Source organism: Chelon labrosus, assembly GCF_963514085.1.
Source record: "Chelon labrosus genome assembly, chromosome: 13".
NCBI lineage: Eukaryota > Metazoa > Chordata > Actinopteri > Mugiliformes > Mugilidae > Chelon > Chelon labrosus.
The window spans coordinates 3,244,898-3,271,643 of record NC_140346.1 but is presented as its reverse complement, the minus strand read 5'-3'; the positions used below and the strand labels follow the sequence as shown (position 1 = coordinate 3,271,643).

The 26,746-nt window shown below is 44.7% G+C and overlaps 2 protein-coding genes across 2 annotated transcripts in view; one reads left to right on the top strand and one right to left on the bottom strand.

Annotated features, from left to right (window-relative positions):
• Positions 1-4,943, top strand: part of mecom (MDS1 and EVI1 complex locus) — a gene marked incomplete at its 5' end in the record, with an annotated part of 121,209 nt that extends 116,266 nt beyond the window's left edge. The window contains 5 exons of the mRNA XM_084558766.1: positions 952-1,121; positions 2,041-2,185; positions 4,067-4,315; positions 4,431-4,620; positions 4,705-4,943. Coding sequence (XP_084414892.1) covers positions 952-1,121; positions 2,041-2,185; positions 4,067-4,315; positions 4,431-4,620; positions 4,705-4,839 — 889 coding nt within the window. The 3' untranslated portion in view covers positions 4,840-4,943. The remainder of the gene's footprint in view (positions 1-951; positions 1,122-2,040; positions 2,186-4,066; positions 4,316-4,430; positions 4,621-4,704) is intronic.
• Positions 4,944-12,281: 7,338 nt separating this feature from the next.
• egfem1 (EGF-like and EMI domain containing 1) overlaps positions 12,282-26,746 on the bottom strand; it is a gene marked incomplete at its 5' end in the record, with an annotated part of 56,114 nt that continues 41,649 nt past the window's right edge. The window contains 15 exons of the mRNA XM_084558946.1: positions 12,282-13,077; positions 13,477-13,605; positions 13,710-13,838; positions 14,791-14,919; positions 15,123-15,251; positions 16,509-16,637; positions 17,673-17,801; positions 18,538-18,666; positions 18,968-19,099; positions 20,493-20,621; positions 20,732-20,860; positions 22,353-22,481; positions 22,663-22,791; positions 23,296-23,424; positions 24,167-24,295. Of these exons, the coding sequence (XP_084415072.1) occupies positions 12,998-13,077; positions 13,477-13,605; positions 13,710-13,838; positions 14,791-14,919; positions 15,123-15,251; positions 16,509-16,637; positions 17,673-17,801; positions 18,538-18,666; positions 18,968-19,099; positions 20,493-20,621; positions 20,732-20,860; positions 22,353-22,481; positions 22,663-22,791; positions 23,296-23,424; positions 24,167-24,295 (1,889 nt within the window). The 3' untranslated portion in view covers positions 12,282-12,997. The remainder of the gene's footprint in view (positions 13,078-13,476; positions 13,606-13,709; positions 13,839-14,790; positions 14,920-15,122; positions 15,252-16,508; positions 16,638-17,672; positions 17,802-18,537; positions 18,667-18,967; positions 19,100-20,492; positions 20,622-20,731; positions 20,861-22,352; positions 22,482-22,662; positions 22,792-23,295; positions 23,425-24,166; positions 24,296-26,746) is intronic.

The following is a 26,746-nucleotide window of genomic DNA, read 5'->3' as shown; positions in this document are numbered from 1 at the left end:
CCCGGCAGCTGTGGTCATTTCTCTTGTGCTTCTGAGGCCAGACTCAAAGCGCTCTGCTAGCTTTTGGCTACTTGCCGGACCGAGTGAAGCTTTCTTGTTGTCTAAAAAAAAAAAGTTATAACAAGATTAAGTTCTGTTTTTCAGCAATCATGATAACAGTACTAATCTTTTGTTTCGTGTTTGGGAAAATCTCCCTGCTTGGCCTCTCCACCAGGTGCTTCTGAGGTAGAAGTATAACAGTAACAATGCAACAGCAGTTCAGTGCACATGCAAAAATTAATTTTGCACATTTACTACATTTGGATAATGAGTATGGCCTGGCTTGCACCGCTCAGCTTTGTAGTTACTAAGGTAGAGGAATGTTGGCCCAAAGTTTGGAGCAGGCCTGTTGACCACAGGGGAGAGAGAAAGACAGATGCAGGCCTCTACTGCCCCAGCCTGATAGCCTGCACTCCACACGCTGGCATGCCATTAAAGATCACCGCTGTTTATTGTAATTTTTTTTGTGGAGATAACCAGGGGGGTTCCTGAGGGACAGCCAATCGAGCGAGCTAATTCCACCAGAAGAAAAGATGTAATCTTCTCGTATAATTTTGCATGAAGAAACTTGGCAAGAGCCCCTAATTTTGCAGGGCTAGAACCAAATCTGTTGCGTGCTTATTTTGTGAGAGAAGAATGCAATTTTATTGCGCTGGCTGGAGATAAGAGGGAGAGCTGTTTCACCTTAAACAAGCTCTTCCATCATGTCTGGGACTGCAGGACTGCTGGGACTGTCTGTATGAGTGTGTGTATGTGTGTCCCACGTTATGTATCCCATTATGTTAACAAACCACAGATCCCTGATTCATTATACAGTACAGTTGTATTTATGACTAACAGCTTGTGTATTTTGCTGCTTTTGTCATTGAATAATTTAGTATTCAGTTTAAGTAAATATCCTCTATTCTGCAGGTGTAAATACTGTGACCGCTCCTTCAGCATCTCCTCCAACCTGCAGCGTCACATTCGCAACATCCACAACAAGGAGAAGCCCTTCAAGTGCCACCTGTGTGACCGCTGCTTCGGTCAGCAGACCAACTTGGACCGCCACCTCAAAAAGCACGAGAACGGAAATCTGTCAGGTGAGGAACAACTCCCGTAGATTGCTGAATTTTTTTAGACGATAAAACAATTACGTTTTCTCTGTCTGAAGCTTTTTCTATTTATTTTATCAGAGAAAATGAGAGTGAGTTCGCTGACTTGGGAAATTCATAAATCCTTCTGCTGAATACTATAAAACCTAATTTACTCAGGATTGTAGACAATGTAAGGGGCTGAGAAATTAAATTATATAAATCTGTCATCGACCTCTGCAACAGCACAAAATATTTCTTCTGATCAGGCTGCTTTCATTAGCAGCAGCTCCTGGGTTTGATGTGTTGCATCACTCTGATGACTCTGAATCAGCAGAACGAGCAGTGACACCTGGCCAGAAGCCGACGGCGGCAGGTCTCAGAGGAGGTCGCCACTTAATCAGACACAATGTGCAATCTATCAAATACAATATCAATTATCAGCCACGCTTTCTCTTTTCAGAGTCAAATAATATATTGCCTAAACCGTATATCTCGATAATAAAAGCATTAAACTACGCAGATACTTTGATAAATGTATCTTTACAGAGGCATGTCTTAGAGGCAAGCATTGTAACTTTATTTCAAACTGTATTCAAGCTCTAAGGATCTCTTAAAACACCCAGTATTTCATGGAGAATTCAGTGGAAATGTGAAAAACATGATGCACAAATGTTTCCCCTATGATGTCATGGGTGCACGATTGGATTTCACCCACTGTAGATTCATTAAACCATTGTAAAGAGAATTTATTTCTATTTAAACACTGTGAAATGTAAGGGGAGCCAACAAACAACGGTTCATGGCGTAATTTCATTTTCATTTTGAACTATAAATTTAGCACACCGCCATTATTTGGAAAAGCTTTCGGGCTTCGTAGTCTGATATCCAAACATGTCAAACCTCTAATCCTTTCTTCGTCCTGCAGGAACTGCGATGTCGTCTCCACAGTCTGAGCTGGACAGCAGCAGCGCCATACTGGATGACAAAGAGGACTCTTATTTTAATGAAATAAGAAATTTCATCAGCAACACAGGCCAGAACCAGACATCCCCGGACCCCTCTGAAGAAGGGTACGTTTTTATGGGTCATTTGTCTTTTTCTGATCAGATCTATATCTATTGAGTTAAACATGGCCAGGGCAAGAGAGAATGACTTTTCATGAAACATTACTTGCTAGTCTACCCCACGGGTTTTGACTTTATTACCACTGTTAGATTTTAAAAGGGACTCTGAGGGCTTAACTACATATAATAATAGGTCAGCTGCTTTTTCATACCACCCAGCCAGCATTTGTTAATAATCACATCATGTTCAGAGATCTGGAGTACAGAGCAATTATCTGTGATGACATTTAACGTAATCACAGGTTTTTTGCAAACGTGAAGGAGCCCTTTATTTCAGTTGCCTTTTGGCCACATGTACGATATCTTTGTGCATGCAACTTTGTCTGAGCATTATGCAAATAAATTCTTGTAGCTGTGATCGGATCAGATAGCAGCTGAGAGGTCTGCTCAGGTCTCCGAGTTTGTTTTCACGTGCCTCATGTTGGTGCGATCACAGGGCAGATTGTACGGCCAGATAGAGATCTCGCAGACTGGTTTCTGATTGTGCAGAAGGCCTGTGAGAGCAGGACCGAGCGGTAGAGCGTTGGATGAGGAGCAGGAGGGGGAGCGCAGCAGTTTAGACCACCACATCTGGAACCAACATGTCCTGCCTACAGGAAGAGGGTAGAGGGGGTGGGGTCAAAGGGTCGGCCTGTGTTTCCTTTCAAAGTGCTGCGCTCCTGACTACTTCTGATAGATACTTTATCCCCAGCAAATTACCACGTTTGAAAGCGTAATTAGCGAATCTGTTTTCTTAATCATAGAGTTCTCGCTCTCCCTTTTGGACAGAGTTCCTCCTCGCAGCCCTGCAAGCTTGACACGGCACGAACACCAGCTTGTCAGCACCAAACTCTCCATTCCAGCATGAGCTGTGTTGAAAGCACGATATTTTCAGCTGCTGATAAACAAGGCAAAACTATGCAAATCCTTCATGTGCTAAAATATAATCTGAAATAATTCCCTCGCTGTTCTTTTTTTTATTTATTTTTTTTAAATGTTACTGCACGCTCAAATGCATCCCTTTCAAATCCAGAGTCCAGGCGTCCCGTTCATAAGCACTGGATAATTACATGGCGCTGTGCTTGATGTGTTTTGTTTCCTCTCTATCTACTTCTCACTGTTCAGTTTTCAGTCTCTGGATCATTTGTGCAAGAAATGGCATTTTTGAGAGCTGACGAAAGATGTCCCAGAGTGTAATTAGTGAATCGGTCTTAATGTGGTTCCAGATGATTTACCAAATGGTGGTTTCCTGTGGCGCTGAGACAGAGGGACAGATTAAGACTCAGGCAGTTTGGATAGCTGGCCCTCTCTCCCTCCGCGGGGATAGAGGAATGGGCCGGTTGGCAGCGCTCTCATAACTCTCCCACCAAATGGGGCTGTCAGCTAAATATTTTGCCTATTAGATGAATACGAGATAGTAGGGAAAATAAACAAGGAGAGAGGCAGAGCACTCCATTTAAGTGCTGCAATGATCAACTCAGTGCTGCCGTGCCCAAAGGGGCCCCAAAGCCTCGATGACAAACGGGATTCCGGCTCTGCTCAATCCCAGCTGCCATGTTCTGCCTCTCCTTACTTTTCATCCCATGTGTTCCATTGTTTTTGTGTATAGCTGGAAAGGATTCTCACAGGAATATGTTAGAAACAAAAAAAAAACAAAACCAAGCACCTGGTTCACTGTATTTAACGAGCCTGTTCCTTATGTTACTCATTTAAAAAGCACCAGAAGAAGTTTTTGTCCGTCTCTTCTGAAAAGTAAAGGCTTCTATTTACAAAATGTGCCGCTGATGGGGCGGATGTCCCGTTTATTCTTCCTTCTTCTTCCTAATGAATGCTTAACCTGGTCTGCAGGTTAAATGGAGGTCCATTTGAAGAAGAGAAGCCGATGATGGCCAGTCGCGGGTCACGTGACCTGGAGGACGAGGAAGCGGAAGAGCTAGGCGCTGATGAAGAAGAAGGGGAAGAGCCTAGCAACACCCCTGAGAAAGAGGAAGGCAAGGTGCTTCCTAGCAGCCTTAGTGATGACATGATGACACAAGACGAGATGGATTTCAGTGAGCCAAACGACTTGAACCTCAGCTGTAAAACCTCTCCTCAGAGGTAAATATGATACAAGGATACGCATCGAAAAAAAAAACAATAAAATGCACTTCAAACAAGATGTTATGCTGTCAGAAGTAACTTGAAAATGCCTTATTTTAATTTTCTTCTCCAGGTATAAGGAGGAAGAGGAGGAGCAGAGCAGCTACTCAGCTCTGGATCATATTCATCGCTTTTCTGACATGCGCAAGCTGGAGGAGAGTGAGCTGAGCGACGGAGATGGAGATGAGGACGACGGATCATTTGGGTCTCCCTCTCTGGCAGAGGCAGTCAAACAGCCACTCTTTAGGAAATCTAAGTCTCAGGTAAGTGCACGGACATGTGTTTCTCTATGCAGTATATATTAACAGGCAAGTTAATCTAAAAGAATCTACCTCCTGCTCCCTCAGGCGTACGCCATGATGCTGTCTCTGGCTGAAAAGGACTCTCTCCACCCAGCCACCCACACCCCAGCCACCATGTGGCACAGTCTGGCACGGGCTGCTGCTGAATCCAGTGCCATTCAATCCCTCAGCCATGTATGATGACTCACCTTCGAGCCGACCTTCTCACCTCTCAGTCCCCCAACCCTGACCTACCTACGGCACTGGGAGTCCATTGCGGGGGCTATCTGCAGGGGCCCCTGACCGTCCACAGAGTGACTGCTGAGCAGAACCACGGCCCATCTGACTGCCTTACACACAAAGCAGGGTCACTGTCCACGCAGAACCCAGCCCAACCCCTCCCCTCTTCCCCCCCAAGCCCCAAAAAACCTCCAGCAGATAGAGAGCAAAATTTCCCCCTCGAGACCTTAAAATTGATTTCTTACATTAACACCAACCAGGATGTGGTGAAAATAATAATTCTAAAGTAATAATAACTGTATTTATTCTTCTGAATTTCTATGTTTTGCACAGCAAAGGCAGCTGATAGATACAGAAGATGGACGTGCTGATGTGTCATCGCTAGACTGAATTTATTTCCCAGCACGTGCAAGGAAAGGAGAACTCTAAGAGAGAGTGAGATCAGTTGTGTCTCTAAGACAGCCAGTTTCAGCCTAGCATGTTTCACAGAGTGTAAAGCATTAGAACCAGAAACAAGAATTCCCTTTAACCTCCGGAGAGCCACAGGTGTTTCTCATAAATACACGTACTTGATGATAAAAATGAAAGATGGGGCGAGCGACCTCGGTTCAAATGAAAACCGCTCCATGTAAGGACAGCACTAGCGGCGCTTTAATATCACTGAAGTCATTGAAGAACAAATTTGAAAAAAAAAAAAAAAAAAAAAAACCTAATGGAATTGTTAAACTGTAATCAGGCCAGTTTCCCATCTGCGTTTTCATAGCTGCGTGTGTCTGCACAATCATAGCACTGTACTCAAGTGTCTAACAACTGTTCTCCACTGCACTCCATCCTGCCCGCCTGCGCTATCTGTGAAAGGATATAAATAGATTGTCTTTTTAGTGGAAGAGAAGAAAACACAATGTTTGTTTTTGTTTTTTTAAACTGAGATAAGTAGCCAGTGCTAATTGTTGTTCTGTAAAGGGCATTTGTCTTTTTTCAAAACCCTTGAATCCATCCTAGTCCACCAACAATACCACTAAATAGCCTGAATGCTAGTCGTTAGCTACTCCATGCTTGTGTGTCTTTCATTTTTAGACAATCATGATTTTGTTTTCTTGTTTTTTTTTTTGTTGTTTTTTTTTTTGTTGGTGTTGTTGTTGTTATTTGCTGTTGTATTTTGAGAATTGTATTTATTTCTTGGCAAACTGTAGTTTGTTTACTGAATAGCACTGCTCTTAGCCCAGGTGAAGGGGAGATTCCTAACCGGGCCTATTCCAGAGTTCCATGGGGTTTGTAGATTACATTTGAGTGCCGGGTAGTATTAAACATACAATTCACTCCTTATTCTACTAATGAAAACCGGTCGATGAATAGATATTACTTAGGTTTTTTTTTTCTATGACAATTTAATGATTCAATTGTAAAAAATGAAAAACATTATAAAGAATGAATAATTAAAAAAAAAAAAAAAGCCAGGTATAATTTCTTCATAAGCGCATGATTGGTCTGGTAAGATCTGTATCTGACATTTTCTACGGTTGTCTGCAAGCTTGTGTGATGTTCGGTTCATGTTAATCCCTTGTGCCAAACTTATGATAAATAACGGATTACTTTCATTTATTCTCCCGTTTTGAGGGACCAGATTTCTGTTTTTTTGTTTGTTTTTTGTCGTTGTTTTGTTTATAATCGATTTTAAAAAGTAATCAGCGAGTTGAGGTACTTTGTTTTAATGCTTTCTACAATGTAACTGTTATGCATTTCAATTCAATACTGTGGGAGGAACAACTAAGAAATAAAGGACTACAATGTGGATTGACATGTTTTCTGTTCTCTCTTTATTTCTCCTCAAATATTTGACTCCCCCTTTGTCTTGTGTCTCCCTCACACCTCCCCACTCCATATAGTCCTTCTGGATGCCCATCATTTTGGCCCAAATTAAAATTTATACTAGGAGACATGAGTCAGAACACCACCTGGCGCTTTCTTCTGGCGCTCCCATGGCCTCCAGGAGCGAGGGAGAGCCTGAACTCTGGTCCTCTTTTTTTTATTTTCTCGAGGCCTTGGCTCACATAGAGAGAGCCAAGCATAGAAAAGGCTGGAGAGGGCTTGAATGTGGTAGTGGGAGCGGAGGCAGGAATGTGTCCTCTTTATTTGTGTCCGTTTGTGGGGCATGATGGATGAGGTGGGTAGATGTGATGACCTGGCTCATCGCTCAAACACTCAATAAGAGTCCCATCCTGCAGCAGGCCTCCCCATCCGGCACCCCCCTCTGTCACCGCTGCCAGCCAACGTGGGCGGACATTGTGGCTGGGAGGGCTGGAGGTTCAGCGGCTCCATTGTCCGGCGAGTAGCAGGAGTGGGGGGTTGGAGAATTGGGCATGACAGTGAAGATGGCTGGCGCTGACACTCCACATTTACAGTGCTCTTGGCACCCTAATGGATGGGTTGTTTTCTTAAGGCCCGTCGTCGGCCCTTAGGGCTCCATGGGGCGTCCAGCTTTGATGAGGTCACAGGGGGTCACGCGGTGTTGATGAGGTCAGCATGGGTCGTCCAGCTTTGATGAGGTCAGCTGCAGTGATGGTAGTGATGGTGCAGGCCAGGGCCGTAATGAAGTGGCAGCGATACTGGTCCTGAGTAGGATGTTTGCCACCTGTGCTACTGTGGACTAATTCACACGTATGTTACTCTAGGAGTTTGTCAGCTGTCATGCAATGGCTCCACTTTTCTCTTAGATTTGTTTCTGCTAATTCAGCACTTTCAGTAAATCTTTAAACTCGTATTTTTCTGGCCACACTTCGACAGACAAAAAAAAAACTGCGAACAAAACACTGACATCACAACCTTCTTGATTGATGTGGTGGACCTAGCATTAGCATACAGTTGCCTCGTTGGAAGTCCAGCAGATATGAAGCAGCACTCATGTTGTGTTTTTGACTCCTTCATTGCTTTGTCTTTGGTCTCCACTAACTGCTTGTGACCATTTAGCTGCTTAACGCTATTACCAGCGAGTCACTGGCTGCCAAATGCTCAACTATTACCTGCGAGTCACTGAGTTGTAGCAGCGCTGAGCAGGTAGTGTGCGGTGAATCTTTTGAGCTTTCTTGAGCTGACAACTGCTGCTTACCGCTGCCAAAACCAACACTATGAGATCAGTGAGAGCGAACCAACAGTAAAGTTGCAGGCTGCAAAACACCGACCTGAAAGACACAATACGACTGTGTGGAGCTGAGGTGAGCTGTAGGTTTGGGTGTAAATGATCTGTGGGTTTGTCTTTTTTTATTTAATTTTTTTTAACCACATGCAAGTTCTTTTACATTGCACATAATCACAGCGGTTCAGCAGTTATTGTACACGTCTCTGTGTCATCATGTTGAAATCTGCTGAAAAGCCAGATAGAGAAAAAAAGGACTGGATTAAAAATAAAAATTGCCGTGCACTGCAGTGAATCATTCTGCAGATGAAGTAGTAGCAACTGTTCAACAAGGTTTTAACAAACAAGAACCATACCTGGGCTCCTTCTGGAAACAAACAACGCTGTAGCATTTTGCCAGCAGTCCTCCAGTTTCCTCGCTCCCACTGCAACTCAAATTGCCTGGATAATTACATCACCTACATTAAAAAAAAACTTCCCCCACTTCCCCAAGACAAAAGTCCAAAGGCACTAAAATGTTATGAGCAGACAGCAGAGTGTATAATGTCATTGTGCGTGGGCAGTGAAGTGGTGCAAGGGTGATCTTGGCAGCTGAACCTTTAACTGTGGGGCGTGAGCTGGTTTGATCAGCATTGATTAGCACATGCCAATGTCACCCATGTATCCTCTCACACTTAATCAACACGGTGGGACGAGTTTCAGCCATCATTAACCCACAGCCTCTCATGAAGGGCTCAGTGTTCGTCCAAGTGTGGCTGGCAGGGGCCTGGATGTGTGACTGTGTGTTTAAAGAGCTAAGGAGAAGAGACAGACAGAAGACTGTTCACTGCAGTCTGTTTAAATGTGAAAAGTGTGTGTGTGGATGCCCACGCGGCTGTGTCCCTACAGTGTGTGTATGTGGTCTGGTGGGCACTCCGTGGGCAGCTTTCCGTGGGACTCGGAGCCACTCAGCTAATGGGGCAGCTGGCACCGCCTCAGAATCCATCAGGCCTCATTACAGCTCCCGTTCAGCCACCATCCTCTCTTTTTCTATCCTTCTCCTCTCTCTGCCCACTCCAGCCCTTCCTTCCTTCCTTTCCTCTGCCACCCGTCCACACGGCCCAGCCCTTGTGTGGCATGTAGCTGCCCCGCTCCTCTCGCTGGAACATACATCACACCCCAAGAGAAAGAGAGGCCATCACAGCTGGCAGCTCTCACACTGATTGACTTGGCACCCATGCTGACTCAGACACCAGGGGAAACATTTCGGCGAGGGAAGGGTGTGGGAGAGTATCCTTTAAGGAGGAACGGGGGGGTAGGGCGAGTTGGTATGGAGTGGTACATGCTAACAGCTGGCAGAAGTGGGGCATGTATCCCTGAGTGTGTGTGTTTGGGTGGGGAGACTCCACAAATCACCAACTTTTTTGTTGTGTTTACAATAACTGTAGCACCCCCTCTGTCTGTGTCTGCCCGAGCGTGTGTGAATGCGCACGGGACAAACAACTCCGGGCCAATCAGACTAACATCTTCCCCCTTCTTCTTCTTCTTTGCTTATCTTTGTGTCTTTTCGGCGCCCCTCTTACAGAGTAGCGGAGCTAAAGATTGTGGTTTCATTACGCTGTTTGTTTTTCTCCCCGGAGGCTACGGGTCATTAGTGTTATTGATGGACACTCAGTACAGTCCCAGGGAACAGATCAAGACGGCGCGGAGCAGCCGTGCACATGGTTTTAATATGACGACTCTAATCAGGACAGGCGTGGTGGCAGAAACCTCTTGGAGCCTGCTGCTGAAATCATCCCTCTCTTTGCTCGTGGATTAGATGAGGAAATCAGGTCATCTGCTCCATTTTGGAAAGGAGTTGGTGCACAGATTAGGGTTTCTGTACTTGTGGAGCTACTTGAACATGCAATGTATACATCAGTGTTTGACCACATATACTTCAGTTAATTACTGTACACCCTGAACCACTCACTCATCTGCAATCTGTTCAGTGGCTTTTTGTTCTGCACTGAGCTCCACCCAGTGGTGTAAATAGTGATGTGCATCCTTATCTGCCCCTCTGTGTTTAAATGTGAACTAATCAAATGAATTTAACTCAAATATAGTCTCTAGTTAGAACTCACAGTGAGATCAGTTCTGCTAAAAGATCCAAGAAACCTTTTCCCGGGCTCATGGTGCCACGAGCTGACAGATCCAAATCAAAGACATGCTCCTCACGCCACACAGATCCAGAGTGTGGGAGAGTTTCTCGATACGCATCTTTTTGCAGCTCAGGCTTTTAACATTTATTTTTTCAGGCAACAACCAAACAAATGGTGCAGGACGTGTTGAAATGATTTCCCCCCTCGTTCCTTTATCTGAGCAGGCAGCTTCGTCAGCTGGAGTTCAAAACGCCGCAGGCCTTCTGGGAGATCTGGTTCAATGCAGAGGGGCAGAAATTATCTCTGGGACGTGAAGCCATGGCAGCGAAGTGATAGAATCTCTTTTGCAAAGAGTGGCGAATGCTAAATTACTGCCAAAAAGTACCCGTGATGTGATCTCACCTTTTACGGGCTATTTCATCGCCAGTTTCCTGCACTTCACTCTTTCTCTCCTGCCTGATAAGCTCGCATGTGTACAGAGTTAGGCTTTTTTTTCCCCAAAGTGTTTTAGCACAAAGAATGGCTTTATTCATTTCTTTGCATTAAAACAAAAGTGGCTTTTGATTTTCTAATCAGGTAAACTAAAAGGATGTCTGAATCAGCTGCTCTGTCTAATGGGATTAATTAAAAACTAAAACGCCTGCTGCATGGGGCATCCACGTACTATGACAAGAAGATTAGGCCTTCTCTATCTCTTGGTCTCACCGTTCTGATATATTTTAGCGTGCCAGCTCCTCATTTGCGCTGCTTCTTACCCGGCATTATATGTGGAAGGCTGATCCAGCGGCGCAGTGGCCACCCAGAGCTCGTTGGATGGATGGCCTCTCTGGGCCTGTTTGACTGGAAACAGGTGTGTGTCATCTGAAGATGAAGGCCCGGCCGATAAACATTATTGGAGAACATCTGCTGCTTGTCACAACACAGGGCGAGCCGGAGCGCTCCGCCATTCATCAGCCACACCGGAGAGTGGGTGTGGGGGGCTCCATCCTCCGCTGGTGAGCCTGTTCACCCATCACTCACCCCAGGGATGCTGGATATGGGGGTGCATGTTCGGTCCAGGCACCTGCCTGCCTCCGCCCGACCACGGGATCACTGGCCAGTGGAAGGGAAAATGCTCCAGTGCACTTGAAAAATGCCTCGGGGAGAGCGCACTAGCTCTCCGATGCCGACACCACACACACACACACACCTTACACCGCCACAGGACCCTGCTCAGGTGCTCCCCCCTCCCACCCCTCCACTTTACTATCAGGGAGGCAGGCATGGCCTTAATGCTTGACCCTGCCCTGGCTGATGAGAGATGCCTGCTAGTAGCCTCGCACAAATATGCGTGCTTGACACATCCACACACACAGGATCCCATAGTTCTCCATGGCAGCTGGAACCTCTCTGCCCTTTTTTTTCTACATCCACCCAGAAATCAATACCATGCAACATCGCGTTCGAAGCACGCGGTTCAGAAATAGATGTGCTTGTTGTTATTTATTCGGTCCACGGCTCTTTCTCTCCTTTCCTCTCAAAACACAACCACGGAAGGAAAAGACACATCCACAAAATAAAAATGACTGAAAAGATTCATTTTATACAATGTAGCACCACAAATATGCCAGGAAATGAACACAGTAGGTGACAAGTGGTATGACTGGCACAGACCTGAGATATAATACAATACAGTTTGGGCAAAAAAGTACATTGATGGTGTTTAATAGCAGTAGTGATGCAGGATGTGTGATCTTATCTTGTAGTGAGGAGGGTTTGTTCAGATATTTACCATCTACTGAAATACTGACCACAGAAAAAAATAAACACATTTTCATCTTCTGCAGGAGTCCCATGTGAAATCACCACCAGCGACTAACTCTGTGAACACATCTGAAAGAAGTGCAAAGCATGCAAGTTTTGCGTGCAGTGTTTTGCAACCAGCACACTGGACTGCAGGCGTTTGTAACACTGGTGATGAGTCACATTCAGACGCAGGAGTAAGGGCAACACAATAAGTTAAGGTGAGTTTCAGATGGTTGTGGTGTCCCACAGCCTGTAATAATCTTTTATCATTTAGGAAATCATGCATTTTCACTAAGAATGCATATCTTTAAAAATAGAAAACATAAAAGTGTATCACATAATCAAAAGAATAAACCCAGACAAATAAGAATTATGTAAATGATACGTTTTGTTTTGTTTTTTCGGTACATGACATGGGTCACTATAAAATGCACAATAATCTTTTCTGGATCTTATTTTTGTATCTTGCATGTTCTGTCTCTTTATGTGTTGAACTTGGTGTTTTACTTTTTGGAATAAGTGAATATTGTTACTCGTATATTTCTAAATCTGTCTTAGACATTAAATTTTAACCAGAACAGAAATATGCTTGGCATTCTTTTATGCAAAGCATAGAGTTTTTTTTATGGATACACACACACACACACACACAAAAAAATAAAATGCTGGCAGTGGCTGTTGAGGTCCTCGCGTCTTATCGAAATGCACTTAGGAAACTTAACCTTTCACAGCACAATAAATGTCAAACTGGAAAGAAAATGATCCACTTTCAATCAGCGCTGGTACCAAATGGGATGCAGGTATTTTTTGTGTGTATTGCTAAGAAGCCTGTGTGAGTCTGGAGTTTAAATCTCAGACAGACTGGGGTAAGTTTGAGTTTATGGTCCTTTGAAGGCCTCTCACATGCCCGGTCCTCTGGTTGATTGTCTCGAGCTTCAGGCTTAGTGATGGACTGCCAGTTTTCTGACAGCTGAGTACCAAGTTCACAGAACGTATTAATGCTAACATCACCTTTACCAAGATGATCTGAGTAATGCCTCACTGAGCCAAGTCCAGGCAGGCGTTTGCACCTCTGCTTGGGTTATGTGGTTTTGCTGCCTGCTCTTCTCTTTCTCTGGGATGCAGAGAAGTTCAGTGCTCCTGGGGTTTGGTGCGGCAGGGCTGAAAAAAAAAAAAAAACAGCAAGAAGACATCAGCACTATTTGGAAACCAAAAGCAAATGTTCTGGGGTTTTTGGAGGAGAAGTAACTGCTATGTAGTCTCCCGTGTGCTTGGCTTTGAGGAGGTAAAATGAAGACAGCCTCAAGCTCGGCTTCATGCTGGGTGCAGATTAAAATAACTGTCAGTAGACAGGAGCAGCTATTGAGGCAGACAGGGTGACACAGGGAGTGATGGGGCTCAGCCTCTCACACTTCACGACACAGTATTTCACTAAAGCTGGTTCAGCTTTACAGCCCTTGACCTTGCGCGCGTGTGTGTCGGTGTGCATGCGTCTATTTTGCTTTAGCTCGTGGGCTGTGTGTTTGAGAGAGAACTGAGTGAGCAGAAGCTTCGGTTTACCTTTGCTACAAGTTGGCCCGAGCCAGGTGAGCGGGCAGTGGCATCGCCCGTTCGCACCGTCACAGTGGGCCCCGTGGGAACACTGGCACGGAAGGGAGCAGTCAGGGCCAAAATGGTCTCCACCACAGTCTGAGACAGAGAGTGGAAGATTCAAAAAAGGAAAGAGATTCTGTGTCAAAGACAAAATGTGAATTCTCCAGGTTTAGCTTGACTGTTGTATCATGTTGCCTCACCTTTTTCACATCTCTGGCCTGTCTTTCCTGGGGGGCAGAGACACCGTCCTGTCGATGGATCACATGGGGCCTCAGCGGCGCAGTCGCATGACTTTGCACAACTCAGTCCAAAGCTGCCAGCTTCACATCCTGACAACCAAAACACACACCACTGTATCACAGTGCTTATGAACACATCCATTGTCATCTCTGATTACCTCTTCGATACACACTTCAACAGTTAGAACTTCCTTATTATACATAAGAAAGGAGTTGCACTAAAATCTGCTCTGTGTTTTTGACAGTTAATCTGAACATGTATGCATTTAAAAATATAACAAGGCACAATGTTGAGTGCATTTAAGGACACTAGCATTATTACTGAATCTAATATGAGGATAACATTTCTATAATTCAGAGTGTTGCCTTTTCATCTAAATCTACAGCTCTAGAAAGTGGTGACAGCCAACACATTCTATGTTTTCTATCTTTATGGACATTAGAATGCCAAATATGTTCAACTGTGGGACCAAAATACATAAACTAGAACAAAATTCTCCCTTTGTCATACAGACACACACAGATAGAGCCAGCTCTGTCTCTAGAGCATGTTGCTGCCTTCCAGCTGCTCGTCAGCGCTCAGTCATATCTCCTGCTGGTGCTGAAGTGGCCGTTTAGGCACTCACACCGCGGCTGAGAGCCCCCAGAGCAGGCAGGAGGGCACACAAGATGTAACAAGGACGCATTAAGCGGTCGGGAAACACCTGTCTCTCATCAAATAACCAGCCTCCCTGCCCACCTACCTAAAATCCTGTCTGTCTGCCAGCACATGTTCACATTCTTCTTTTTTTTTCTTTTTTTTTTTGGAGATCTCTTTTACATTCATATCTGCGCGTGTACATTCGCAGCTGGGTATCCAGGTGGCTGTTTTTTAATGACAGTGAACATGACAGTGTTTGTCTTCCCAGTGCTGCTGAATTAACCTAGAAAATACTTGAAGGACAAGAAATCCATTCTATTAAACAAGTGTCAGTGACTTCAATTCAATCAGCGTCTGTCTGTTTAACTTTACATTTAATTACCTTCAAATGAATGTACTCACGTCTTTGGCATTGTGGGCCATAGTATCCTGGTGGACACAGACATTGGCCTGTGACATGGTCACATGCTTGCCCCACCTTACAGTCACAAGTGTGGGCACAGTTCACTCCAAAATACCCAGAAGGACACACTGTGAACGAACACAACAAAGACATGTTAGGTCGAAGTTTCCTGTTTCACGGTAAGTATCCATGTATTCACGTTGTAGAAAGGTTTATCAAGTCAAAGACTGTCACTTAGAAGTAAAGAACAGATTACATCCATTTCAGCCAAACCTCTAATAACCTTATCATCAAGTGTGTTTTATTCTATTATGAATGAGAGTTTGCATACTGTGTTGACAGGAGTGGCCGTAGTATCCAGCAGTACAGCTGCAGCTGCCAGTGAAACGGTTGCAGGTCCCATTGTTAAGGCATGAACAGTCTTGTGCGCATTCGAGCCCATATTTTCCCTGTGAACAGGCTACACAAAAAAATGCTGATTAATTCTGAGTTAAAGTTACAGCGCAGAACGTTTGTCACCCCCTGCTGGCAGTGACAGCAATCACACAAACACTACTGACACGTGTATGACCTTCTTTCAGCACTCTCCAACGAGAAGAAGTCACACCAATGTTAATACATGTTTGTTTTTGCCACTGATTGCTTTCTTTCTGCGATTTGTGATTTCAGTTTTGTCTGAAGCATCGAAAACTTTTCTTGGACACTGCCTAGATTCTGTTTTATTCTTCTTGACTAGCACAGACGGTAAATTCACAGAACCTAGGTTACATTCATAACTAATTTTTCCACCGCATTCTTCATTGCTGTGGGCTACTACATTCCATCATTATGGTTGCCCCCCTCATCAACTTCTGACAAAACAATCTTTGTATATTGACGAAACACACACCACTTCCAGTGCGCCAGCATAATCATGCTGCAAGGAAAACAGATTTAAAACTCCAGCACAACGAAATGCTGGGATATTTACCAGGTGCTAATTAATGCAACATGAAGAGACCTCAATTCACCCATTCATGCACTTTAGCTTCAACACATTAGTAGTAGTTATTACAAACAACATAATTCACAAGTGTGGGGCATATGCTGCTGAAAGACAATTCTTCAGTCGTATAAGAACGTCTTTAAATCAGCGTTTAGAAATGAGACTTTTAAGCCAGTAACGCAGGTAAAAGATTTACAGCACATTTACAGCATACACTCCAACGAGAGTGAAACAACAGTTAAACTGTTAAATAAATGACATCCATGCATAGCAGAGAAGACAAAGTTTTGAATAGGAGCGAAACAGAAGAAAAATGGGAAATGAGTGAGAAGTCTCTTTTCAAAGGACTTATGTGCAGGATTTTATTTTTATCTAATGGTGAAGTTGCACAAACTACTCTGGCCAATGCATTCTTCATATACCTGTCAATCTAATATATTATGATAAGCAACTGAAAATGTGTCAGTGTCTAAAAATATTCAGAAATAAACATCGATTTAGTTGCAGCCTTTACGTAGATGCACATAAATCCTGCACACTGGTCCTTTAAATGCCAACTCAACTGGATCATGTGATGGTTGGATGTAAACTACTCCACTGCTGAGTAATGATAGCTGTCTCCACCAGTGGTGTTGTTTGTTGTTGCTTTTCAGATTTTTGATTTCCCATGACCAGAACCCACTTCCATTCAGTCTGGATTATTTAACGCTGTGTCTGTACATGACGCTGTACCTGTGCTGCAGTGACGTCCGGTCCAGCCCAGTCCACACTTGCAGGACCCATCAACGGGGTCACACAAAGCCCCATTCAGACAGCTGCAGGTGTGTCTGCATTGCGCGCCGTAGCGCCCCATCGGACATGCTGGAGGAACGTTCAGAAGAAGAAATGAGACAGGAACCACAGACTCTTCTGCTCAGCAATCACACCAGTGGGAGCAACACATCACAACACACAAAACTGCACTAACCGCATTCCTGTTTATTTAAGCAACAGTTCATTAAAGGGATGGCAAAGTAGTCTAATTTGGCGCTGATATAAAAGAATAATCATGTTTCTCTGGGTAATTTAGATTGGGAAAACAATAAGCAAGCCGTCTTTGATTTCCCTGTTTATTTATTTGCTTCCTTGCCAAATCCAGCGACACGGAACACAGAGAATGAGCTACTTATAGGTTTCTGTAAACATTCAACAAGACGAACTTAGGAGGTGGTATGTCCCAAGTACATGCAGGAGGCTGAAGAAGAGAACATTTAGTGCGAGCAGTGCTGGAAACCCCCGTTCGCAATCCAGCTGAATTGCTGATAAAGGGAGAGATTAAGAAAACTGCACTCTGCCTCTGTTTTCCCGGGAATAAAAGCCCTGTGATCATCAGAGGCCTTACACTGAGGAAATGGAGAATTTGTTACTTAAATATACAGTGACAAATCTTGAAAACTACACCCTCATTTTAGCGGTTGTTTCTCACTTTTTAGTTAGGACTCCTATTTCTGAGGAACTCATTAGAGCCACTAGTTCCCAATGATGCATGTCGGCCTCAGTGGTGACTCTTTGTATACTCAGCAGGATGGTAAAAGATAAAAGGCTAAATAAAAATCTTGTTTGAGATCTGTGATAGGATTTTGCTCGAAGGAAAACAATAAATTGCCTCTTGGAGTTCAGCAGACAGTCATTTGTTCTTGGCCCAGAACTGTCAGTGAAATTTAACTGTGCCAGTATGCACTCTGTTTAGTGTGGGTCTTAGTGTGCAGTCGTAAACTCCAAAAGCACAGGTAGAGTCCTCAACAAAAACACATCCATTAGAAAAAAAAAAAGGTCTTTTTACAAATTTTCTTGTAACTAAATTTCAAATACATTAATCAGGTTTAGTGAAAGCAAAAGGCATCAGTTTAGTCTTACCTTGTTGGCAGGACTGTCCCATTCTACCAGGGCCGCAGATACACCTGCCAGTTGCTGGGTGGCACTGGCCTCCTTCCCCACAGGAGCACAACTTAGCACAGTCCTTCCCGTAGTACCCACGTGGACAACCTGCCAAAGTGAACATGCTTCCAGTCTTATCTAAGTACAGATGAGTGAGCGAAGTGACCTTGAGAAAGGCATCTAAGCTTCCAGGGCAACGCATGCACCTGCCTGCTGCTCAAGGTGTGGGTATACCAAATTAAGCAAATATGAATGGATAAGCATGTTTGATGCCTGGTACAAAGAAAAAAACAGTATCTGGTCTGCCAGCTTTACGCGACAGAGACAATCAGAGACCATGTACTGTTTTCCTAGGCATCGTTCGACCACCTGAACTCTTAAGTCTGGCAATGTCAAGATGACGATGGGCCTTACCACCTACACTGAGCTTCCCTAACACTCTTCAGGAAACTTATGAGTGATGTCAATGGAAGACAAATAGAAGATATGTAAAAACAGCACATTAAAAACTCCTCTTCCTTTTCTTCTTACTTGTCATCAAATAGAATTCTCCACTACAACGCTTGTTGTGTTTGATATGTGTGAAGATTCTCAGTCGTCCAGAGCATGGTATATCTGAAACAAAGCTAAAACAACTTCAATCAACTACATCAACTTTCTGGAAGATGTTACAGCACTAGCTTGAGGGTTGTTGTTTATTAGGTATTATTGAGGCTGAAGTCCAGTTGCCTTGTTTTTAGATTTGCTGTGTTTGAAAATACCCAAAATACTAAACACAATTAATGGCAATCAAATGCTCAGTTTCATTCAGCAGGACAATCAGGTTCAAGGTTTCTTGGCTTACTCAAGCTGCAGTCAGCTCCAATGTAGCCAGGAGGACAGTAGCAAGTTCCAGTCCTGAAGTCACAGCGACCACCATTGATGCAGCTGCACCTGGACTTACAGTTTGGCCCAAATGTCCCCGCTCGACATCCTGGAGAGAAACCAGAGAAGGGGAGGTGATTGTTGGCACGCTGTTTAAGTGTTCCACTTTACTTAAGCAGACGGGTAAGCACTGGTTAAAAATCTGATCATTTTACAGAGAGTAAACACACTAATCAAATGGCAGCATCCATGAACATCATACAATCCTTTAATTCCATGGCGCCATACGTACAGTATGTACCCTCCTGCCACATTTGTTCTTATTAAACTCAGTTTATAATCCAATCAATGTTAGCACCTGCCGTACATTAGTCCAAACTCACAACAGAAAAGTAATATACTGCACTTACGTAGCTCACAGCGTGACCCGTAGTAACCAGGTAAGCAGCTGCATTTACCCGTCACAGGATGGCACTGCTCTTGGTCTCCAGAACATCGGCACAGCTGGCTGCAGTTCGGTCCGAACATGCCAGGAGGGCAGGCTAAGAGAACCCAACCAGAAACATTGGGAGAACAGTAAGAGGAGCGTTTGAGAAAGGAGTGTGCATATGATTAAGAAGGTGGGACTCAGATCAATTATAGGCTGACAGTCCAGATGGGTTGATCACGTTAGATTAACAGGTTTAGAACAAGATATTATTTTTATTAGGATGCATTTTCATTCATGGGGTTAGGTTAAGTCTACCCCAACCCTAACCCTAGGATTTGAATGTAAGCATATACAGACTGACTAAACTTCACAATGTCATTATAATGTAGCGTTCTTAGTTTTTCTCAGAGTCTCAATTATATTTTTGCATTTGAAAAGTGAATAAATTCTCACAAATGAAACTCCAACATGGTGTTCATTTATGACACTGTACAGCTATGCATAGCACTGGGTAAATTGACACAGCAGATAAGGCCTGAATAATGCCCACATTGAGTAGTTTGTGGGAACAAAGACACATGCCATTTCCCTTTCCTTCCTCAGATTATTCCGTGAACATACTGGGACATTCAGCATTGACAAAACCAAAACTCCCAACAACTTTCCCCTGGTGCCCAAACGCAGGCAGACACAGAAGGGACATTCTTTCACACACCCTTTCTGCATACATACGTACACGCTCATCACAATAATGAATGAAGTCCCCGGACAATCACTCATAGCGAACAAGATGAATCTGTGAACCGAGCATGTTTTCGGGTGAGACCGCAGCACTCAGCTACTCAGTCAGGCAGCAGCAGGCAGCGTGGGGGACAGATAAGAAAGGACTCCAGACTAAAGAGGCAATTACGGCGCTGTCATTATGCATGTCTGCCTTCCAAAAGCCCTTATCCGCCGCCGAGGAGACAAAAACAATGCCTTCTGTTTTACTTGGCAACCGGTGTGTAACATTTATCAGATGTCTGGGGAGTGTGTGAGGAGAGGAAGGGAGCTGAGGCCATGAGAGGAGGGTGTGTGTGTGTGTGTGTAGAAGGAGTGGTGAAGCTGCTCGTATACAGTCCTAAAGGGTCTGGTCTAAATAATGAAACGTTCGCATAGTCTATGTGATAATGGGGATCTTGCAAAGGGGTGGAGTGCATTTCCTAGAATGGAATAAACAATAATCTGTCCCAGGAGGATGAGGAACCATTTTAATCAGCATTAAGGGAAAGATTCTCGGTGATCACTTCAATCCCTTGATGGTTTTTGTTAATGAAGCGAGTGGTGCAGTTCAGGCGGTGTTTCTATCAACAAGGCACAAATGTCAAGTTTTAAACACACGGCAGTCATAAATAAAGACATTTGTGAAACACTAAAAATGTTGGTGAGGATTTAACCCGGCTGCTACTCACCTTGCCATTAAAATAAAAGTGTTTCGCTGAGACGGATTTTCTTTTCTCTCTTACTTTTCTCGCAGCCAGGCCCTGTGAGTCCAGCTGGGCAGCCGCAGCTCCCTGTCTCATGGTGGCAGGACACTCCAGCTTGGCACTGACACCGCTGGGCACAGGAAGCCCCGTAGAACCCCGGGAGGCAAGCTGACAGTCAATTACACACACACGCATGGACACACAGTCACTTTACTCTCATGTCACTGATTGCCGGTCTCATTAAAGTCGCGATTTCCTTGCCCCCTGTGCAAACTCACATTTGTCACACCTGGCTCCCCTCCAGCCTGGCTCGCACTCACAGCGGCCCGTCACATGGTGGCAACTTGAACTATGGACGCAGTCGCACCTCTGCTCACAGCCCTCTCCGAAGAATCCCTTAGAACAGGCTTCAAACGGAAAACATGCACGCTCAGCATACAACATTAGGGTCCAAAGACTTTATAAAACGTTTGCTTTTTATGCAGTTACAGCATTTATCCCAAGCTAACTGCACTAATATTGTCCTGGAATAAGTTAACCTACTACAAATGTAAGCAAATACAGCACAGATGCAAGATGGTGACATTAAAAACTTGTACATGTTTTTGACATACACTATATTACCAAAAGTATTCGCTCACCTGCCTTTACTCATTCTATGAACTGAAGTGCCATCCCATTCCTAACTCATAGAATTCAATATGATGTCGGTCCACCTTTTGCAGCTATTACAGCTTCAACTCTTCTGGGAAGACTGTCCACAAGGTTGAGGAGAGTGTTTATAGGAATTTTTGACCATTCTTCCAAAAGCGCATTGGTGAGGTCACACACTGATGTTGGTCGAGAAGGCCTGGCTCTCAGTCTCCGCTCTAATTCATCCCAAAGGTGTTCTATCGAGTTCAGGTCAGGACTCTGTGCAGGCCAGTCAAGTTCATCCACACCAGACTCTGTCATCCACGTCTTTATGGACCTTGCTTTGTGCACTGGTGCACAGTCATGTTGGAAGAGGAAGGGGCCCGCTCCAAACTGTTCCCACAAGGTTGGGAGCATGGAATTGTCCAAAATGTTTTGGTATCCTGAAGCATTCAATGTTCCTTTCACTGGAACTAAGGGGCCAAGCCCAGCTCCTGAAAAACAACCCCATACCATAATTCCTCCTCCACCAAATTTCACAGTTGGCACAATGCAATCTGAAATGTACCGTTCTCCTGGCAACCTCCAAACCCAGACTCGTCCATCAGATTGCCAGATGGAAAAGCGTGATTCATCACTCCAGAGAACGCGTCTCCACTGCTCTAGAGGCCAGTGGCGGCGTGCTTTACACCATTGCATCCGACGCCTTGCATTGCACTTGGTGATGTGTGGCTTGGCTGCAGCTGCTCGGCCATGGAAACCCATTCCATGAAGCTCTCTGCGTACTGTACTTGGGCTAATCTGAAGGTCACATGAAGTTTGTAGCTCTGTAGCAATTGACTGTGCAGAAAGTCGGCGACCTCTTTGCACTATGCGCTTCAGCATCCGCTGACCCCTCTCCGTCACTTTACGTGGCCTACCACTTCGTGGCTGAGTTGCTGTTTTTCCCAAATGCTTCCATTTTGTTATAATAGAGCTGACAGTTGACTGTGGAATATTTAGGAGCGAGGAAATTTCACGACTGGATTTGTTGCACAAGTGGCATCCTATGACAGTTCCACGCTGGAATTCACTGAGCTCCTGAGAGCGGCCCATTCTTTCACAAATGTCTTGTTTCACAGTCTGCATGCCTGAGTGCTTGAATTTATACACCTGGGGCCAGGCCAAGTGATTAGAACACCTGATTCTGATCATTTGAATGGGTGAGCGAATACTTTTGGTAATATAGTGTACACATGCAAGTGCTGAAGAAGTCCAAGAAATCACCTGACTGACAGAGCTCTCCTATCCAACCAGGCACACACACACATTTCCCTGTCACTCTGTCACATCTCCCTCCGTTCGTACAGCTGCAGGCCTGAGCGCAGTCCTCTCCATGACGTCCTTCTTCACACTCTAAGAGGGAGGAAAAGGAAGCTTAAGAGGGAAGTTGCATTCAAGAACTTATTTATCTCAGAAACACAAGAGGGTTTTGCCGAGAGGTTAAATTATGAAGACAAAATGATTTATAAAAAAGAGAAAGCGTTGCATCCCTTAGCTTCCTTCCACCGTGCAGCAAATCTACTGTGTGACTCACCTAACTCACAAGCAGCTCCGGTCCATCCTGGTGGGCAGGAACACTGCCCAGTCACACCATTACAAGAGCCTCCGTTCTGACACAGACATTGTCCAGAACAGTGTTCTCCATATTGTCCTACAGGACAGGCTGAAATTACACACACGCAACACAGTGTTAATGGCATAAATGGCTTCTGAGATCAAGGACATAATGTATATTATAGTTTACATGTTTAATAGAAGAACAACTTCAATTAGAAGATTGAGAAACACTGGTTTCATACTTCTGATCAATGGAGAGGTGAATTTAAAGGACAATGCCAGAGAAAATCGTGTCTCCTTTAGTACAAGTCCACTTTACAGTTTTTAGAGACCATTTTTTAAAACGGGAATACAATCATAGATCTTCGTTTTTAATGTTGCTTCCCAGCAGCATATATTAGCCATTCATTTCTGTATACAATAACCTCTAATCAGACTCTAAACACAAGTCTTGTAAGTATTAAGATACCGCTCACTGATGCTGGGAAAACCCCTTTAGTCCCACGACTGCAGATAAACTCCAATAATAATTGCCAAAATGCTGCAGCATTTTTCACAAAATGGACACTTGTGATGTAAGGTTTGTCCTGCTGACTGATTAGCTACTCACGCAGTTGGCACCTGTCTCCGGTCCACCCGGCCGTGCAGCTGCATCGCCCGGTGACGTGGTCGCACCCGCCTCTGTTCTCACACTCGCAGGTCTGACTGCACTGCTCTCCGAAACGACCCTCGGGGCATTCTGCCCACACAAACCACACAGACACGCAGACCCACGCAGGTAGCATGGTAGAATACAGCACACACGCAAACACACACAAAATGAAATTAGGTATTGTCTTAAAATGCACCATATCCGCTGCAAAAGTATGAGATTAAACGGACATTGCAGCTTTTAGCACACATATTGCAAATGTCTCATTAATGATCAAAGTTCAAGATAAAGTTTGGAGCCTAAGAAAGAGGAAAGTGCTCTAATGACAGAGATGCACCATTAAGTCATGCTAGTGGCTTTCTGCTGACTCTGGCTCTGGTGCTTAGAACCACAAAATGGCAGTGGCAAGAGGAAAGTCTTGAATAAGACTGCAGAATGACAGGCTAAGAACTTTAGTGGGCATTTCACTGGCTTCATTAAAACAACGGCATGAAATCCTCTTTAAAAAAACTTGCATGAGCATGAGAACACTGATTGGTTAGCTACTAAAAGGCTCTTCCAAGTTTTCCCTTTGCTAATGTTGATGGCTTTATACATGTGGGTGCACTTATCCAGAATAGAGCTCAATTAAAGCATGTATGCCAGAGGGCACCCTCGTCCTCCCTCCTTATTCCACCAGTACCCATCCCTAAAAAACTCAATGGCAGTGTCTCATTATAGAGATAATTGTTCACAAACACATCATAGTTGTGTTTAAGGAGAGGATGTCGTGATGGGCTGCAGTGAGGTCCTCCCTCACACCCTGTTTTAATGATGTGGCTTCCATTACCCAGAATGCAGTGTGGTCCTGCCCAGCCGGCGGTGCATAGGCAGGCTCCTGTGATGTGGTGGCAGCGGGCACCGTTCCTGCACTCGCACATCTGGCCGCAGTCAAGACCGTAAAAGCCGTCCGGGCACACTGTGGGCCAAGATAAAACATCCGACTGGTTAGAACTGGCAGCCGCACAAAAGAGGAGAGGAAAAGGTTTAGATGCCAACAATTTCTTTTTATTCAGTTCTTTCTTTCTCTTCCCTTCCCCACCTCTCACTCCCTTCTCCTCCCACTCTCCCTCTCTGTCCTGCCACCTACTGAAAACACCAATATCAAGTTGCAGTACCATGCTGCGGCTGTTGCAGAGCATCTGCGTTCATTAAGTGAGCTCATGTCCCACATGTGCGGTAGATCTGGGCCACATCAAAGATCACGGCGGCTCGTAGGCCGTTCCCTTTCGGGGGTACAGGGTGCACAAAGAGCCGGTAAATAGAGCACCTGCTGAGTCCACAGGCCCCACCAACACACGCGGCAAAACAAAGCCCGGTTACTGTGCTCCTCTAACACACACCTACAGAACTGCTGCTGATGCAGGGAGATGCCAGTGTTAGGGTCTGTTTCCCATTCTCAAGGAGAGCTGGAGAGATTGTTTAAGTGTGTGTATAGTCAAGTGACACTCACAGAGTTTGATAAACACAGTGCCTCCCATCCAGGAGAACCCAGCCAGAGGCTGTGGGATGAATGAACCTTTCCACTACTGGGATGTAAATATTGTCTGTAAGCATGACTTCACCAGAGGAGGAAAGAATGACTCTGTTTATTCGCAGCCCATTTTTGATCGCTCAATTTGTCACTACGGAGATCACAGGCTAACTCAAGCGTAATAGTTGCATTTCACAAAACAAAAAAGTTCTCCCATTCTGGTCTTTATTTACAGGAAGGCTGCTCTCGCTCAGCCAGAGTCTGACTGACTGACAGCCGCTGCAGACGTGTCTCTCTTCGAGCAGCCTCCTCTGTTTCCTGTTGCAGTGATATGTGAGAAAATCTGAGCCGGGTGAGGGTTTGGGTCGAGCCCGTCCCAATTATCTCAGCGGCAGGCCGTTTTTCATTTCACTTATTAATTCTATCTATGAGAGGCCAGAGGAAGCCACAAATTGGGAGTTCAACATAAATGTGTATCTTGGTGGTTTCATGTATTCTAAATGCCACAGTAATCAGGGTGTTCCCCTACAGTTAATGCATCATAGCCTCCTTCTCCTGCTCCGGTTGATGATGCCGTCTGCTCCTCCTATTCTGCCTCAAATTGGGTAAAGGATCTTTTCCTGCTCAGCAGTTTCTGGCCTGGTCATCGCTGTGTTCCCACGCTGACAGCATGACGTCTTCGCCTGCCTCTGTAGTGGTTAGGCTGCGACGTTATTAAAGCTAGCCCACTGAGGATGCTGTCATTTTAATCCAGCTGTACATGAAATCTGCGGCAGTACTGTAGCAAAATCACTGGTTTTATTGTCTGCTGTTTATTATTATGACAGCACTTACTGACACCATGGTAACAAGCAGGTCCTGCAGGGAGCAGTGCTTCAGCACAGTTCTTATAATAAAAGACAAACAACTCTGATGAGTGATGTTCTCTTTTAAAGCGATCGTATGTTAAACTCTCGCCGTCCTTTTAGCTGTAGCGCGCATATTCTGTATTAAATCTTCTGACAATTTTGAATGACGAAGTTTATAATTTGTTTATGCCAGCAGGGGGCGACTGGTCTCTTTATTAACCACAGAGCGGCAATCTGTCATCTGATATTAGCAGAGTGTCTGCAAGCGTTTGTAAATGTGGACTCTTCCCTCTGAGTCTTTGTTTATAGGTAGGCACAGAGCATTCAGTCCACCACACAGACACACACACACACTGTACCACTGTTGAAAGACTCCATCTCTAGACTAAATGAACTCTTTAAGACAGGAGGATTATTTCCAGATCCCTGGTTGTGTAAGAGCCACTGCTGTCAGCCCATAAAGCAGGTCCAGAGACCACACAGCCGGGGAGAGCAGACCACAGAAATAGAGCGGATAGAGAGAACGTAGAATAGAACTTCCTGATGCCATTCAGGGTGCACACAGTGAAAGAGGTCAGCGCGACAACGACAAAACAGCCCAGTTTCCTCGACAATAACGCGGATGTTCGGTGCTGCTCGGAGCAGAGTTCTTTTTACTGCAACCAAATGAACTATTTTGATGCTAACATCAAAGCTTCAAAGCAGCAGGGTCCACGTTAAATGGAGAAGCGGTGCGCTGGACCCGTTTCAGCACAAAAGGCCTCTTTCCTCTGATAATACTTGACTGAAATGTTTAGATTCAACCTCAGCGCCACAAGAATGCCCAATAAAACTGCATTTTTGCCATAGTAACAAGCTTTCTGAGTCTTGTGCAGCCAGTCGTTTCTATGAATAACGAGATATAAGGCATGTAAAAATAACTAGTGTGTGCAAGAGCATTGCCAATGTAAGACTGAGCACTGAGAGTCAGCTCTTTCCATTTTGATTCTGTGATACAGTTGAACTACAGAGATCTGGACCTTCTCACACGGCAGGCCTCTTCCTGACT